Consider the following 16364-nt stretch of genomic DNA (forward strand, 5'->3'; position numbering starts at 1 on the left):
TCAAAAATGCTCAAGTGCCACCTCCATTGGGATTTCGCCTGTATCTATCTAATCATATGGCTCAAACCAGACAGGCCATCAGGAGCCAAAACTCGTACATGACCTGGATTGCCCCAAGCTTTGAACTACATGGAGGCAGAGCAGCATATCAGCTCTATCATCAAGGTGGCTTTTGCAAGTAGAGTAGTCCTAGTGTTTCCGCTATTTGGAATTCATGTCCTCAAAGTCTAAAATTTTCTATGATTTCAGCTCCCTAATTTCCATACTGAGATGATGCTTAGATGTTAAGACTGTTAGACATGGAAGGCACTGTGATTAAAAATGACTTGATTTCCTCTAAACATGTTGTTTCCAACCAAATGGCATAGTGGCACAAGAGCAGAGTCCATTCCGAGTAACGGTCCAAAGACAACTCTTCAATGTTCTCAAAACAACCTGCTTACACCAGCAGGCTCCCCGCAGAGGGTTCTACAAACTGAAGTACATTTAGGGTTGAGACCAGAAGCACGTATCAGAGCCAAAGAGGCAGTGCAGAGTGGAAGTTACGTGCACTTCGAATCTCCATGACATCATTTACATACTCTCTTCTTTGGCATGTTTCTTAAATCTCAAGGTCTCTCATAGGTAAGTATTAAACATATGTCTTCCGGGACCTACTGACTTTTCTTCTAAAACAGGGATTGCCAAACCTTTCTGAAAAGAACTAGACTGTAAATCTTTCAGCCTTTGTGAGCCACACAATCTCTGTTACAGCTACTGAGCTGTGGCCACAGTCCTGAGAAGGCAGCCACGGACAAATGTAAATGGCAAGTATGGCCTGTTTATGAGAACAGGCAGCAGGCTGGATTTGGTCTGCAAGCTGATTTACAGACCCCTTTGTTGTAAGGAAGTATGCCAGCTTGCAAACTGTGATCATCAGAATCTCAGTAGAAAAAACCAAATACTCAACCAAAAATGAAATATTAGCAGGTGGATTCAGGGCACCGGATGGCTCAGTCGGTTGAGCAACCAACTCTTGGTTTCAGCTCAGGTTGTGATCTCATGGGTCATGGGAGCCAGTCCTACATCGGGCTCTGCGCTCTGCATGGTGTCTGCCTGGGATTCTCTCTCTCCCTCCCTCTGCCCCTTCTGCTCATGCTCTCTTCTCTCTCAAATAAATAAATAAATATTTAAAAAAATAGGTGAATTCAATTCAGATATCTACTTACTTATCTGATACTGTAATAGATAGCCAGTTAAATTTCCATTCAATTTTTTAGGTAGTCCCCAGGTTAAAGTGGCAGTATCTTTATCAACTTTGATGACCTTGAGAAAAGCTGGTTGTTCAGGTACTAGAAAACATAAGACCAAGAAGATACACTCATAAATTGGTAAATTTCTTTAAAAAAAGAAGCTCCATTAGATTCCAGTTTTTTGTAGAAATTGAGAAGCTAACTCATATGAAGTACATATTGCTTAACTACTAATAAGGAGGTAAATGTTTAATTTGGCCATTGGCTAATTCCCATTGTTGGCATTATTCTTCACTGTTATGCTTACCTCCTTCTGGTGTTTGAAATATATAAGGCTCACTCTCTGGACCAGCTCCTTTGGAATTATAGGCTAAGACTGTTAAGTGAAATTCACTAAAGGCATCCAGAGAAGGAACCATTCCATAGTTTCTTTGTCCTGAAAATCTCAGAATGTTTACTTCTTTGGGATGTGTTCTTCCATCCAACAAACTTTTTGTTTTCCACCAATTTATCTGCAATAGAAATAGGAACCCTTTAACATACCAACCACGGTGGCAGATTCTCTTCTAGCTTCTTCTAAGATCAGTTCTCATTTGCATTTAAGATATTAATTCAACAACAAGAAAATCTATGATAAAAACCTGGTATCCTTTCAGATGTCCATGCACTCTGTCCTTCGGAATTGTTGACCAGGTAACTTTAACTAATGTGCTGTTTATAACGTCCACCCCATGGATCACTGGAGCTGTATCAGGATCTGTTAAGCATATAAGAATGATGAGCTTTCAGTAACCCTCAAATGTGATTATTAGGATCCTTTTCAAACGGTGATTTTTCATATTGCTTAATCTGAGCAAGGCATTCTTATGAAATGGATTCCTAATGGAACCAAGAGAGTTTCTCATTACAGAGGAGTTTCAGAGTCCAAATAGGTTTCTAGGAGAAGAAGATAGCCTACACCACACTGAGAAATGCAGCTCTCCAGGAGGATACAGCGTGGGTAGTGAAACTGGAACCAGTGGCCAGTGAAATACTCTGTGGGTATCTTGCCTTTAGAAGCAGAGGAACTAAACAATATAACTAAAATTACTTGAGAGTTTGATCAGTCATTAATAACAACAGCTAACATTAACTGAACATAGGCTATGTGTAGGCACTGTTCTAAGGGACTGGCTCACTGGACTGGCTCACATAATCCTTAGAACAACCCTATAACATGGTATTATTATCCCCATTCTATAGAGGAACTAACTACAGAGGAATAAACCAAATGCAGAGAAGCCAAGACTAATAATATCTTAGCTCACAGTGATATGCCCAGTATAATTTTATTTGGGTAGAAGAATTTAGATAGGTGAATAAGGAGTTAGTCATTTCACATTCTCAACTTTTTTCCATTCTTGAATCAAAATATTACTCTGGATACTGGAAGAACAATGAGAGTAATTCCTGTGTAGTGACATGGAATACACCATCCTTCCTTTTTTTTAATAATCTACTTGTAGCAGTTATTATGGTATAAGAATTTAATAATGAGCATATCACTAATACCTCAAAATAGAGTGTGTGTGTGTGTGTGTGTGTGCATGTGTGTTTGTAATTCTATAGACAAATCTAGGTCTGTATCTCATCTGCATTTGGAAGGTTCCAAAAATACAACTGAGGCCAGGGTATTGCAGCAGGTGGCTGTTAGGAAGTCTCTTTGACAAGTAAGGACAAATGTAACTGGAAACCTTATGACAGTTATGCTGCTTAGCTGATTGCAGTGATGAGTACTGGTCTTTGATTTCTAATATAGTAAAAGCTTTACTGGAAAATTGAATAAAATTAGAACTTTTAACATCATACCTTACCACTCTACAGTGATCAGCTATCCTGCAGTCAACCTTAAAGTAGGAACCATGCACTATATTTCTTTTTATCTCCCACACCTAGTACATCCTCTTTGCATGCAGTAGTTGCTCAGAAATGGTCATCAACAGAAATGCAATATACTTGAAAGAAATCGCTCTTGTAGCGCTTAGCCATTTCAGGCGCATCACTTACAGTCTTCTCCAGAATAGAGAATCACTGACTGAGGCTCCGGGCCAGAGCCAAGGTGATTGATGGCTTGGACTTGGACATCATAAGGCGCATAGACAGTAGGCGTCATCACCCGCAACGTATGGTTTGTAACTGTTTCTTCTTCCCACTCCACGGGGGCTCCCTGTGGCTTCCAGCTCACTCTATACTCCAGTCCTGGTCCATTCTGCTCCATGGATTTCAAGGGCTAAGACAAAAGGCAAGACTCATCTAGTGTGATCGCGGATATGCTGAGTCAGAGATGGTGGCAAGCCACTCTAAATGGCAGTAAGGAACACTGCAAAAGAGGGATCCCGTCTTGGAAGATTTTAAATCCCCCTGTTTGGTTTAGAAACACTTATGAAAATTTTTGTCTTTCTGTAAGTTTAAGTTTGAAAGTCAGTCCCTCACCTCCCTAAGTAGTGAGAAGCCCACAATTTAGATGCCTTGATTATCCCCTTGCGATTAAATCTCACTGTTCATATATGAAAAATTTTACTAAGGAATTCCACAGAGGATTTTTGTTTTTGTCTACACTTTCCTCTATACTCTATTTTTTACTCCCAAAGAACTGGAAGATACAAAAAGTGCATGATCATGAACTGTATGGTTGTGAAAGGGACTTCCCATGACTTTTCAGTCTGAGAACTGAGACTCTTTCCACCTGACTCCATCCATCCTTCTCCATCTGCCTTCCAAAAGAGGGAGATTGAGTAAATCTTTATTTCTGGATAATAAGCATATATATGTTTATATATTAGTGCCTAGAAGATATAGCTCCTCTCTCTAATAAAATAATTCCCCAGCTTCTTGACTATTTCTTTAAGACAGAGTGCCCCCCTCGAACCCCATCCCTACGTACACTTTATTTTGCTATATAGGAAAATTTAGTGGAGGAATTTTTAGTAGAGGGGATTGGTCATTTCCAGTCTAGTTTTTTTTAATCAAGCAATATTTTAATTAAAAAAACATTATTGTGATTTAATCACCTGTTTCATTTCAAAAATAGAAATATGCATTTAAATGAATCAATTATATAGGCTATATAAAAATGTGACTTAAGTCCTAGATTATAAGGTTCACTTATATAAAAAGTAATTTTGTCTGTATATATGAGTGATTCAATAATGTCATATATATCCGGGCGCCTGGGTGGCTTAGTTGGTTAAGCATCAAGCTCTTGATTTTGGCTCAGGTCATGATCTCAGAGTTGTGAGAGCGAGCCCCACACTAGGCTCTGTGCTCGGGGCGTGGAGCCTGCTTAAGATTCTCTCTCTCCCTCTGCCCATCCTCCCAGTTTGCTTTCTCTCTCAAAAATAAATAAATAAAACAATGTCATATACAATGTTTTCTTTCAGAATTTGCCATTCTTCTTGATTCAGTCTAACTTACTAAAATATTTTTAGACGGATTGGTTGGAAGTAAGTTGAAAGCAGTGCTGTATCAGCAAAACAATTTCAAGTCTATGCTAACTCCAAGGTGAACACTTAAATTAGCTACGAGAAAAAAAAAATCAAAACAAAACCAAACCTTTCTGAGATTTCACAATCATTGTTTATGCTTTGCATTCTAAGTTTTGCACCAAGATAATTTTTACTACCATACAGATATAAATCCACCAGGGGCTTTAGCAGTGCCTAGATGAATCAGGGCACAAGCTTTTAGTTTCATACTGCAACCTGGAATTACAATTTCCTTCAGTCTCTACCAATAATAAATGAGTACAAATAAAATTATTCAATTTACACGTTTTGTTCCAAGGAAAATAGCTACATTTGATAAAGCTGTCCTGCAAATTTTAAAATAAACTGCCACCATATGTAACACTTTTAAGAAAAACGTATCTAAATTACCAGGGTTTTCAGTGCCTAGACTCTGGAAGAAGCAGCAGGAGTGTTTATATTTGGCTTTCAGACAACTGGCAACAAAACCACGGCAAATTCTTAAACAGGCCCCCAACAAAGATAGCAGACCAGAGGAGCAAAAGCAGAGGTGGGGGTGGGAGTGCCCTTTTCATCACTGACTGAAGGCATGACATCTGGGTAAGGTCATTGAAATGAGAGACCCAGCTTCTCTCTATGAAATGTATGGCTGATACCATCCAGCTGCTGTCTCCCTTCTGAAGGAGTGGTGAGGGTTAATGAGCTGATGTTGGTGGAACATGGTGTACTTCTCTGAGGAACTGACCTGATAATTACATATGATTATTTTCATCTAACCAGTTATATCATCTATCTTATGGAAATTGTAGGGAACTTAAGAGAGAAAAAGACAGATACTCTACAAGAATAAGATATTAATGTAATTTCAGATTATAAATTAAGTAATTATGAAGACAAGGTGGTAGCAACTATGTATGGCCACAAATCCAAGGAAATAAATAATATTCTTGAATATACTTAGATCCTCTGTATTACCAATTTTTTTTTCAAATTTTAAATTTGCAAAACTTAATTTCACTGAAGTGGAATAATGGGTTAGTGTTAATACAAAAGTGTTGAGTGAAAAAATCAGACTAAACTTTATTTATCCTAAAATTCTTCCCAAAATCATGTCTCGAAAGAGGTTTAGAAATAAATCAGTATATTCCCTCATACATTCAAAAATGTCCTACATTTATGTAAAATTCAATGAATTTAATGTTGGAAGTCTATTATTAATCAAAATGTCTGAATGGTAATCTACTTTCAAGTAGGTTAAATTATTTATTGATGAATATGTCCACATAGAGGGGGGAGAAAGTTACCCACTGTTACAGAAGGAATTTAGAAATGACACTGAAAATAATTAAAGTTCTCTGAGCAGATGTCAAATTTTACACCAAATTCAAAGACAAAAGTCTATTTCATAACCTTTAATAGAAACATATAATCAAAAACTAATGATGTACTACTGTATGGTGACTAATATAACATAATTTAAAAAAAAAGAAATATATAAAGGGGTAAAAAGTGCAATTTGAAGTCCAAAGATACCTACGGTAGGTTTGTTGCTTTCTAGTGGTATTTTAGTGGTATGGTGACAGGCAAGATTGCCTACTACCCTGACCTCAGTTCCTATATCTAGAAAAAGGCATTAATGACAAAGCTGTTCTCAGAAAAGAGCATACAAAATGCTTAATAGTACTTAATAAATAGTGGCTATTATTTGACAGACATCCTTCTGATATGCATAATATTTATTAGACCATGTACTAAAATTTAGGAAAGTTTTTTAGTATTTTTTGAACACAAGATGATTTAGAATATTAGTTATAAAAATACTAGGAACCTGATAATGGATTGCAACTAAATCAACCTGTATAACCTTCCATACATTACTTACCACTGTTTAACTATATCTCATAACATTCTAATCACAATCATCTGTAAAATATACAAATGAAATATATTTATAAAACATACAAATCTTATACCTTTGTTCTTAAAAAATATATATTTTTCTATCATTACACTTAGCATGCAGACCTAAAAGAAAGGAAAAAAAAAAAAAGAACACAAAGTGGTATATAACACATTAGAGAATACACACCTCCCATTTTATTATCATTTCCTTGGGTTGAGAGGCTTGAACTCTTATGTTTTGTGGATTCTTGTCTGGAGCTGAAAAATTATAAGTATTGAGATTACTTTTTCCAATTTTATGGTCCATAGGTAAATCAGCATATCATCCCACCTCCCCCTAAAAACAGATTTTTAAATAACTTTGGTTGTATTTGTTTATTTCTATCTGGCCCAGTTTGTAAAAAGACTTAATGCAATTATTTTCTCACCAGCTTTATTGAGATATAATTGACATATAACACTGTGTAAGTTTAAGGTGTACAATGTAATAATTTCATATGTGTGTGTGTATAAGTGTGTATATATCTGTATGTATATATGTATCCAGTATACAGATACACATTCTATTTATGTGTCTATATCGTAAAATGATTACCACCATAAAGCTAGCTAACACATGCATGATCTCACATAAGGCAGCTTTTAAATATATATTTCATTTAAAGGAGTAAAATCATATGTATGAAGTGATACAATTATTATTCAATGGAAAGTAGATGATTTACTTTAGATATCTTCATTTTATTTTTTTAAAGATTTTATTTATTTATTCGACAGAGATAGAGACAGCCAGCGAGAGAGGGAACACAAGCAGGGGGAGTGGGAGAGGAAGAAGCAGGCTCATAGCGGAGGAGCCTGATGTGGGGCTCGATCCCATAACGCTGGGATCACGCCCTGAGCCGAAGGCAGACGCTTAACTGCTGTGCCACCCAGGCACCCCATAGATATGTTCATTTAAAACCTGCTCTTTAAATGTTTCAACCTGCTTTTTTTAAAAAATCCTAAACCTACTTTTTAAATATACATTTTAATTTTAAACTTGCTTTTTAAATATACATTTTAATTTTAAACTTGCTTTCCTTTCTTTATTAGAATTATTGTTAGGAATGTATGTTGTGGGGGGCGCCTGGGTGGCTGAGTCGCATCTGCCTTCAGCTCAGGGTGTGATCCCGGCGTTCTGGGATTGAGTCCCACATCAGGCTCCTCCACTAGGAGCCTGCTTCTTCCTCTCCCACTCCCCCTGCTTGTCTCCTCTCCCACTCCCCCAGCCTCTCTCGCTGGCTGTCTATCTCTGTCAAATAAATAAATAAAATCTTAAAAAAAAAAAAAAAAAAGAAAAAGAAAAGAAACGTGTGTTGTGAATATCTGCCTCTAAGCTAATAAAATTAAACATCATGTATTAATTTCAACAGCCAACTGTTAGGGACAACAAATAGGTAATAGCAGATAATGTGCCGTGAAATATATTAAAATGGATCCATTTAATAAGAAAGAGCTAAGTATAGTTTTAGTGCCAAATGCAACTCACACTTCAATCACACAAGTATCTGATTCAGTTACCATCTCTTCTTGCTTTTTCCTCGATCCAAAAAGGAAATTATACCCTAGCTTATTTATTTTACTCCAGGGAAAAAACCAATAATACCATGCTATGACCACATTGTTGACCAATGACAATTAAGTAACACAAATTTTAGTATTATCATTCTTGAGATTTAAAAAAAAAAATCGTGGAAATTTAGATATCAGATATCTATCTAGATATTGAAAGACAATAAATATACTAAATGTATAAAAGTAATGATACTAAATAATTCAAAGTGTTAACAAGGTGACTACCATGAATAAAACATTTTATTTCAGAAAGTTGAAATAGAAAGAAAAATAAGGGAGAAAGTTGGCTTTCTATATACTGAACCTCAGTTTATAACATACTTGATATCCGATTTTAACACGATACGTGGCTATCACGACTAACTCAGACTAATGTTTGCCCATATACCTCCGTGTAATCTCCTGCTCTCTATCAAACATTTATATACTACTTATGAATCTGATGTACTCTGAATATTTGTGTGCTGTCAGTTCACAGGACTTTTTAAGCTCTCTAGTAGGAGAAATCTAAAAACCTACGCCATACTATCAATTTTTTTAAAAAAAGATGTGGAAAGATGGAGCAGAACTAAAATATTTCCTCAGAAACCTGACGTGAGAAACCACATACCTGCTGGAGGGGTTTCATGGTGGTCTGACGGCTGGCTAGGCTGGCTTCTCCCTACTTCATTCACGGCTATGACCCTGAACTGGTATCTCACATATGGAGCCAAAGAGAGCGTGACGGTTGTCTCTTTGCCTTGGACTCTGGCCAATGCCTCCCATCGTCCGGGTTCTTCTTTGTTTCCTTCAAATTCAACAATATACTCTGGCAGTAGAAGCGTAGGGGGGAAAAACCCATTAGAATGGATTTAGTATTTTAAGTTATACTAAAATTCACACACAGTATAAAAAGTTTTAGAGGATGTTTTATGAAGGATAATCTTGCAACTGTGGTTTCAAAAAAATGGCTTTAATATTAATTTTGACTCAGGAGAGTAAGGAGCACAGTTATCCCAACTCTTCCCTACCGCTAATATGGCTATTGTGGTCATCTCCAGCTTCCCACGTCAGCCGAACACTCCTGTTCTGTCTTTCAGACAACTGTAGGTTTTCTGGTGGATCCGGAACATCTAATTAATAATAAAAATGAAAGTAAGGAGATTGCAGACCATGCCTTCGTCTACCCAATTTCCTCACTGAAGCACATTGCCACTCCCCTTTCTCTCTGGGCCTTGGCTTCCACGCCCAATCCCCCACATCTCAGCAGCCCTTCTGCTTCTTTTTTTTTTTTTCTTTAAGATTTTATTAATTAGCGAGAGAGAGGGAGAGAGAGTACAAGCTAGGAGAGAGGCAGAGAGAGAGAGAGAGAGAGAGAGAGAGAGAGAGAGAGAGAGAGAAGCAGGCTCCTCACTGAGCAAGGAGCCCGAAACGGGGCTTGATCCCAGAACCCTGGGATCACGACCCGAGCCAAAGGTAGACACCCAACCCAGTGAGCCACCCAGGTGCCCCAAACCTTTTGGTTCTATTACAAATGCAGCTTCCTGCTCATCTACTCCCTACTGTAAGTATCCTCTCCCTCTACTCTGATTCCAGTTCTCAAAGGGCATCCTTGACCATGGGTATCAAAATTATTTTAGGAATAGTTATTAACAATGAAGATTTGAGGGCGCCTGGGTGGCACAGTCGTTAAGCCTCTGCCTTTGGCTCAGGGAGTGATCCCAGCGTTCTGGGATCGAGCCCCGCATCAGGCTCCTCCACTGGAAGCCTGCTTCTTCCTCTCCCACTCCCCCTGCTTGTGTTCCCTCTCTCACTGGCTGTCGCTATCTCTGTCAAATAAATAAAATCTTAAAAAAAAAAAAAAAAAAAAAACAATGAAGATTTGGGGCACCTGGGTGGTGCAGTCGGTTGGACAACCGACTCTTGGTTTCAGCTCAGATTGTGATCTCAGGGCCATGAGATGGAGCTCGGGCTCCAAGTTCAGCATGGAGTCCACTTAAGTTTCTCTCTCCTTCTTTCTGCCCTTCCCCCCTGCGATCACTCTCTTTTCCTCAAAAATAAATCTTTAAAAATAAATGGAAATGTATTTCTGGGCCCCATCTCTCTGGCATACTGAAGGAGCTGGGCCCAGAAATCTGCATTTCTAAACAACTGTCCTGGGTTATAATTACGTACAGTTCTGAGAAGCATGATCTGTCTCAAGTGGATCAGTGTCTTTCAGCTCATACGCTTGTTTATATGCCGGATTCATTTCCTGTATATGACAGATCTTCACGAGTGGGGACTGCATTTTACTAATATTTGCATCACCAACAGTGCTTTGCATGTAAATGTTTTATGACTCAATGAATAAGAGAAAAGTATATTATCACTTTAATCATGCATGTAATTACCATATTAGAGCAATAAAATGAGGTTCTATAACTATAGGGAAATAAGATAAAGAACATGAGGGGCGCATGGATGGCACAGCGGTTAAGCGTCTGCCTTCGGCTCAGGGCGTGATCCCGGCGTTCTGGGATCGAGCCCCACATCAGGCTCCTCCGCTATGAGCCTGCTTCTTCCTCTCCCACTCCCCCTGCTTGTGTCCCTCTCTCGCTGTCTGTCTCTATCTCTGTCAAGTAAATAAATAAAATCTTTTTTTTAAAAAAAAAAAAGATAAAGAACATGAACTCAAGCTTTCTTTTCTGCATGCTCTGGATTTTTATTGTAATTTCTAACAATGAATTTTCAGTACATTATAGCAACTTTTATACTCTCTTGGCCTAGAGTTTTGAAAGAGTAGGAAGGCAGTTTATATTAGAAGAGGAAAATATGGCACTGATAAATGTTGTGTCAGAAACTAGAAAATTGAGTAGGTGATGACTTTTTCTAAGTTTTTATTTAAATTGCAGTTAGCTAATATACAATGTAATACTAGTTTCAGATGTACAAAATAGTGATTCCACACTTCTATACATCACAACAAATGCACCCCTTACTCCCCTTCACCTACCTGACCCATCCCCCCACCCACCTCCTTTCTGGTAACCATCAGTTTGTCCTCTATAGTTAAAAGTCTGTTTCTTGGTTTGCCTTCTCTCTCCTTTTTCCCCCTTTGCTCATTTGTTTTGTTTCTTAAATTACACATACAAATGAAATCATATGGTATGTCCTTCTCTGACTTACTTTGCTTACCATAATACTTTCTAGCCCACCCATGTTGTTGCAAATGGCAAGATTTCATTCCTTTTTATGGCTGAGTTATATACTAGTGTGTGTGTGTGTGTGTGTGTGTGTGTGTGTGTGTGTACACACATACACTACTTTCACTTTATCCACTGATCAGCTGATAGACAGTTGGGCTGTTTCCGTGATTTGGCTGTTGTGGAAAATGCTGCTGTAAACACTGGGGTGCATGTATCCCTTTAATTTAGTATTTTTGTATTCTTTGGGTAAATACCTACTAGATTGCTTGATTGCAGGGTAGTTCTATTTTTAGCTCTTTGAGGAATCTCCATGCTGTTTTCCATAGTGGCTGTACCAGTTTGCATCCCTTTCAGCTTGCCTTTCTCCACATCCTTGCCAACACCTGTTGTCTTGTGTTGTTGGTTTTAGCCATTCTGACAGGTGTGAGGTGCTATCTCATTGTAGTTTTGATTTGTATTTCCCTGATAATGAGTGACGTTGAGCATCCTTTCATGTGTTTTTTGGCCATCTGCATGCCTTCTTTGGAAAAATGTATATTTGTGTCTTCTGCCCATTTTTTAACTGGATTATTCATTTTAGGGTGTTGAGTTTTATAACTTCTTTATATATTTTGGATATTGAGTAGGTAATGACTTTAAGAGTGTTAAAGTCCATGGAAATTTTTATTAAAATAAAAACAACCGCAAAACAACAACAACAAAGAAAACTTATCTCTAATGGTCTTTACTTCCAAAATTTGATTTCAATGTTCTCTTGTATTCAGGGACATTTATCTTTTCTCAGAGGAGATAATTATATAATATCTCATCGGGCTTTCCCGTGGGCTCTATGTTCTCCAAGTGGGAAGCAACATTTATCGCCCATGCTGCGTACGTGCTGACTGCTGGAAATTTACATTGGCAAAAAACACATTGTTTTCAATTCAAAAGAGACTATTTTATTTCTAAAATGTGGTCACTGACTCTGAATAAACTTGAGGGCCTGAAATAAGAAATTATTTCCTCAACAGTGCTCAGATCTGTGAGCTCAGAGAATTTATGTTTGTCTTCAGCACTGATGAAGAGCTCACTCATGTTTAAAGTTACCTGAAGGAACCATTACAGTCTATAGCGTCTGACATTAAAATGTGCTCTCTCCGAGAATCATATGGAACTAGAACTGATGGGCTGCACTTGATACTTAAAAGATTGATGCTCTTAAAGGACAGCTACTTCTAATTGGAATGGGTCAAGCATATGTTTGCACAAATTGTTTCCTCAGGAAAAGAAGTTTTTAGAGAAACTACACAGGGATCTAGTTGTTATTGTCCGTCAGTGAGATACACTTCCTAAGACCAGGGATCAGCCTAAAAAATTAGAAGGTAAACTCCAAGAAGTGGTTAAGAAAAGGAAATCTGTGTCCCAGAATATTTTTTAGATTAATTTATATTTATTCTTAAAAAATTGGTGGAAAAAAACTTCATATGTAAATATTACATATAATCATAGCAACTATTTATTTAAAATTATCAAAATTTAATGGTTCTAGAAGATAGTAGCCTAATCACAAGACTGAAATATTAAATTTTGCAAGGCAATTTGACAGCATGAACCAAATGGTAGGGCGCCCAATCCCTTTGCTGGCTCCATGGCTCAAAATACTGAGGGACAAAGTCTATGGATCTGAGACTTACCCTTATACGTCTGGTGCCTAGAATAAACTCCAGTTTACCTGAAGCTCCACTATTTTATCTGATGACTTACTAGTGAAATAATTCCTAGAGGGTCAAACCTTTCTGTTTGTAATCCCCTTAAGTAGCTGAATTCCTATGGCCAAACCTCTCACCTAAAGGTATAATTCTATCAAACCAAGTGCATATCCTCTACTACCTGGGAACTTCCCGTGTGTGTATGTGTGTGTGTGTGTCTGTGTGTGTGTGCGCGCGCGTGCGTGTAGAACCCAGTCCGGTGACCATTTGCTTCACTTGAAGAGCTCCAGCCTGTTTACTCATTTTTCACATCCTACCTCCAAAGAAACTGAATTATTTCCTCTCAGCTGGTAGCTGTGTTAGCAACCTACCTGCGGGTCCCAGCAACCAGACGGCTAAAGATACAAATGTCTGTTAATAATAATGTTTAGTCTACACATCTAAGAAAGGAGTTTAGGCAAAACCAAACATCAAGGAATATCAGAAAACTAAAAGAGAGACTAAATAGTGCCCACAGGAACAAAATTATAAGAGAAAACTATTAAAAAAAATGTCTCTATCAGTCAGGGTTCCAGCAGAAATTAAACAGTTCACGCAATTTGGATAGTACCAAGAGTTGTGGGTTTTGTTGTTGTTTTTTGTTTTTTGTTTTTTGGTTTTTTTTTTGCTTTTTTTAAAGCTCTTTCAAAAGATCACTGGCAGAATATCTGGGGTGGGGGGTGGATGGAATGGTTAATAGAATCTTATCAGGGAGGATTTTGAGAAGAGAGCCTCCCTGGGAGAAATCAGTAACTTTGGACACAGCCTGCAGGGAGCGAATATGGAGAATAAACACACCCATCCATCCTCCTCTAACACCAGGGCTCCCCACTGGCTGAACCAAATGGAAGTTTGAGGGTGAGTGGTTTGTTGATGTTGTCCACAGAGGTCAGGCTGCCGTATCAGATAGCTTGTGGAGAGTGAATCTGGCAAGGAAACTGGAGGAGAGATGGTCTAGGAGATGATTCAAGAGCTAATGGTGATCTAAGAGATGCTCCAGGCTGGTCTAAGAGCTTTAAACATGGTGGTTACCAGGCTAATTGTGTTGATTACACTAGTGAAGTATGCACATTATTTTCTAATTAACATTATCATTAAAAAAAAAAAAAGGCCATTCCTTTGCAGAACTCTTGAAGTTCCTCCACTCCCTTTCTGGAACACTGAGAACTTAGTCCGCATCTCTGGTTTAGAGCATGATCACTGAGCCAACACCACGGGGTGCCTAGCCTGATCCCCCCATGCTAACTCATCCCCATTCCTCAGCTCTGTGTGTCTGCAAGCTGGGGAAGGGCAGCTCAAGCGCCCTAACAACTCAAGCATGCTTCAGTTTTCTTTCTGCAGATAACATCGCCTACCTCCCACAGCTATTGGCAACATTACCCATGCAGTGAAAAGAAATTAAGCATTCATTAATTTCTTTAAAGCCAGAAGAGGAGAAAGCATTTGAAAGTGCAACGACTATTTAAATGAAAAATTCAAACGAACGTATACGTGCAGGGGTTCAAATAATGGTTGATGTAATGGCCTAAGAACAATGGCATTTAATCAGTGATGGGGAAGAAATGAACAGAGACTTCTCATTAGGGCACTTACCCAGGACAGTTACTTGAGTTACATCAGTAACACTATCCAGAGCAGTTTGAGCTGAACAGGAGTAAATACCTTGGTCCTCTGAGGTGACATTAGATATAGTCAAATTAGCTCCATCAATAATTATCCTACCAGTAAAAAAAATGAGCACATGATGAGGAGGAAAACAATAGAAAACAACAATATATTCAAAAATAGATATTCCCCATAGGAAAAAAAAAAATTCAAGGAAGAGTTACAAAACAAAACACAGCTTCACATAGTGCAAATTTCTTAGTGCTACAGTTGAAACTGGAGGTGACGTGTTACTTGAACAGATACAACTGTCTACACAGCCATTAAAGCTATCAATTGGTTTGGTTTTGTTTTCATTACCAAGTCCAACCATCTGTGATGTACGGGTCAGTGACAGAACTGTGTTGCCTGGTGTTTCTGAAGACTGTACTATGTTACAACAGTGAAGATACATTTGGATAATTCTTAAGGTTTGTGGCATGTTCCTGAATCCCAGATCTACGGAGCCAGACTGTCTGGCCTGGAGTCTGGTAATCTGTGTTTTTGACGAAGGTCCTTTATCTCCACCCCTCTGCTTGACTAGTAGAATGCACATCTGATAAATCTAATTTAACAATCACACCGTGATTTATTTGAACAGTAGAGGGCAGACCAGTACCTCTTATTTGCAAATCATTGGCCACTAGCTTTTTCTCATTTGTTCTATTTTGCCAATTTGTAATCCAGGACATGAAAATTTCTTTACTATAAATTATACCTTTTGCCCTATACCTATGTATTATCAACTTAACTATATAATACTTGTAGTAAAATTAAGTTTCACTAAATTGAAATATATTTACAACAGTTTGCTATTTAGTCGAAATAAATAATGTCCTTGCAGAAAAGGAGAGAAACTCTTATATAATTGACATTTCTGATGTATAACTCATTTAACCTCTTCCTAGGTAAAAAGCCTCTGGCCCCCAACCTACTATCAATAAGAAGGTGTCCCAGCAGAAGGTGAGAGACAGGAGCTTACTAATGGTTCCCTAGAAATTTAGCAAATACCTGTGATCTCCACTCCCTGCTAGAATTCCATGCCCGCTCTAGGTCCCAGTCAACCCCAGCAGCAACAGTTACTCCCAGGCTTCCCCACTCCAGAGACCTCTTCTAAGTTATTCTAGCTAAGGTTACTGTTCCTCACCCCTACCCTAGGGAAAACAGCAGAATATCTGTGCCACTTGCTTAGATCACGGAGATACAGCCAGAGGCTCATTTGAGTGTCAGCCCCAGTATCCTACAGAAACTATTCAACTGGGCCACACAGAGGATGGTTGGAGTTTCTGGGATCAGGGCCTAAATATGCAGGTCACATCACCAACTAGGCATCAGTCTCTGATTCCCTTTTTGGCTGTAGCCCAGAGGTCACATGCAAGACCCCAGGCAACTAGGCAGTAGTGACAAAAGAGAGAGAATATGGAGAGATCCCAGCAGCTGAGATCCCAGTAGTTGACAGATTGACTAAGACATAACCTAAGGGTGAAGATCTCTGTTGCAATGTGTAGTCTTTTAGGTCGATAATTAATCTCCTCTTTCCCAGTGACAACTAGGTGTAATACATACGCTCCTTTC

At 38.4% G+C, this 16364-nt stretch overlaps 1 protein-coding gene across 4 annotated transcripts in view; it reads right to left on the reverse strand.

Moving 5' to 3' along the window:
• Window positions 1-16364, reverse strand: part of CHL1 (cell adhesion molecule L1 like) — a 205432-nt gene that overhangs the window by 14711 nt on the left and 174357 nt on the right. For all 4 annotated transcript variants that reach the window (XM_087866853.1, XM_045808105.2, XM_087866851.1 and 1 more), the window contains exons 16-23: window positions 14739-14863; window positions 9262-9363; window positions 8862-9059; window positions 6825-6895; window positions 3279-3501; window positions 1874-1989; window positions 1540-1744; window positions 1209-1331 (exon numbers count right to left, since the gene is read on the reverse strand). In XM_087866853.1, coding sequence (XP_087722979.1) covers window positions 1209-1331; window positions 1540-1744; window positions 1874-1989; window positions 3279-3501; window positions 6825-6895; window positions 8862-9059; window positions 9262-9363; window positions 14739-14863 — 1163 coding nt within the window. The remainder of the gene's footprint in view (window positions 1-1208; window positions 1332-1539; window positions 1745-1873; window positions 1990-3278; window positions 3502-6824; window positions 6896-8861; window positions 9060-9261; window positions 9364-14738; window positions 14864-16364) is intronic.

The sequence above is a fragment of the Ursus americanus genome, chromosome 14, assembly GCF_024610735.1.
Source record: "Ursus americanus isolate L20-20 chromosome 14, mUrsAme1.1.p, whole genome shotgun sequence".
NCBI classification, from domain to species: domain Eukaryota; kingdom Metazoa; phylum Chordata; class Mammalia; order Carnivora; family Ursidae; genus Ursus; species Ursus americanus.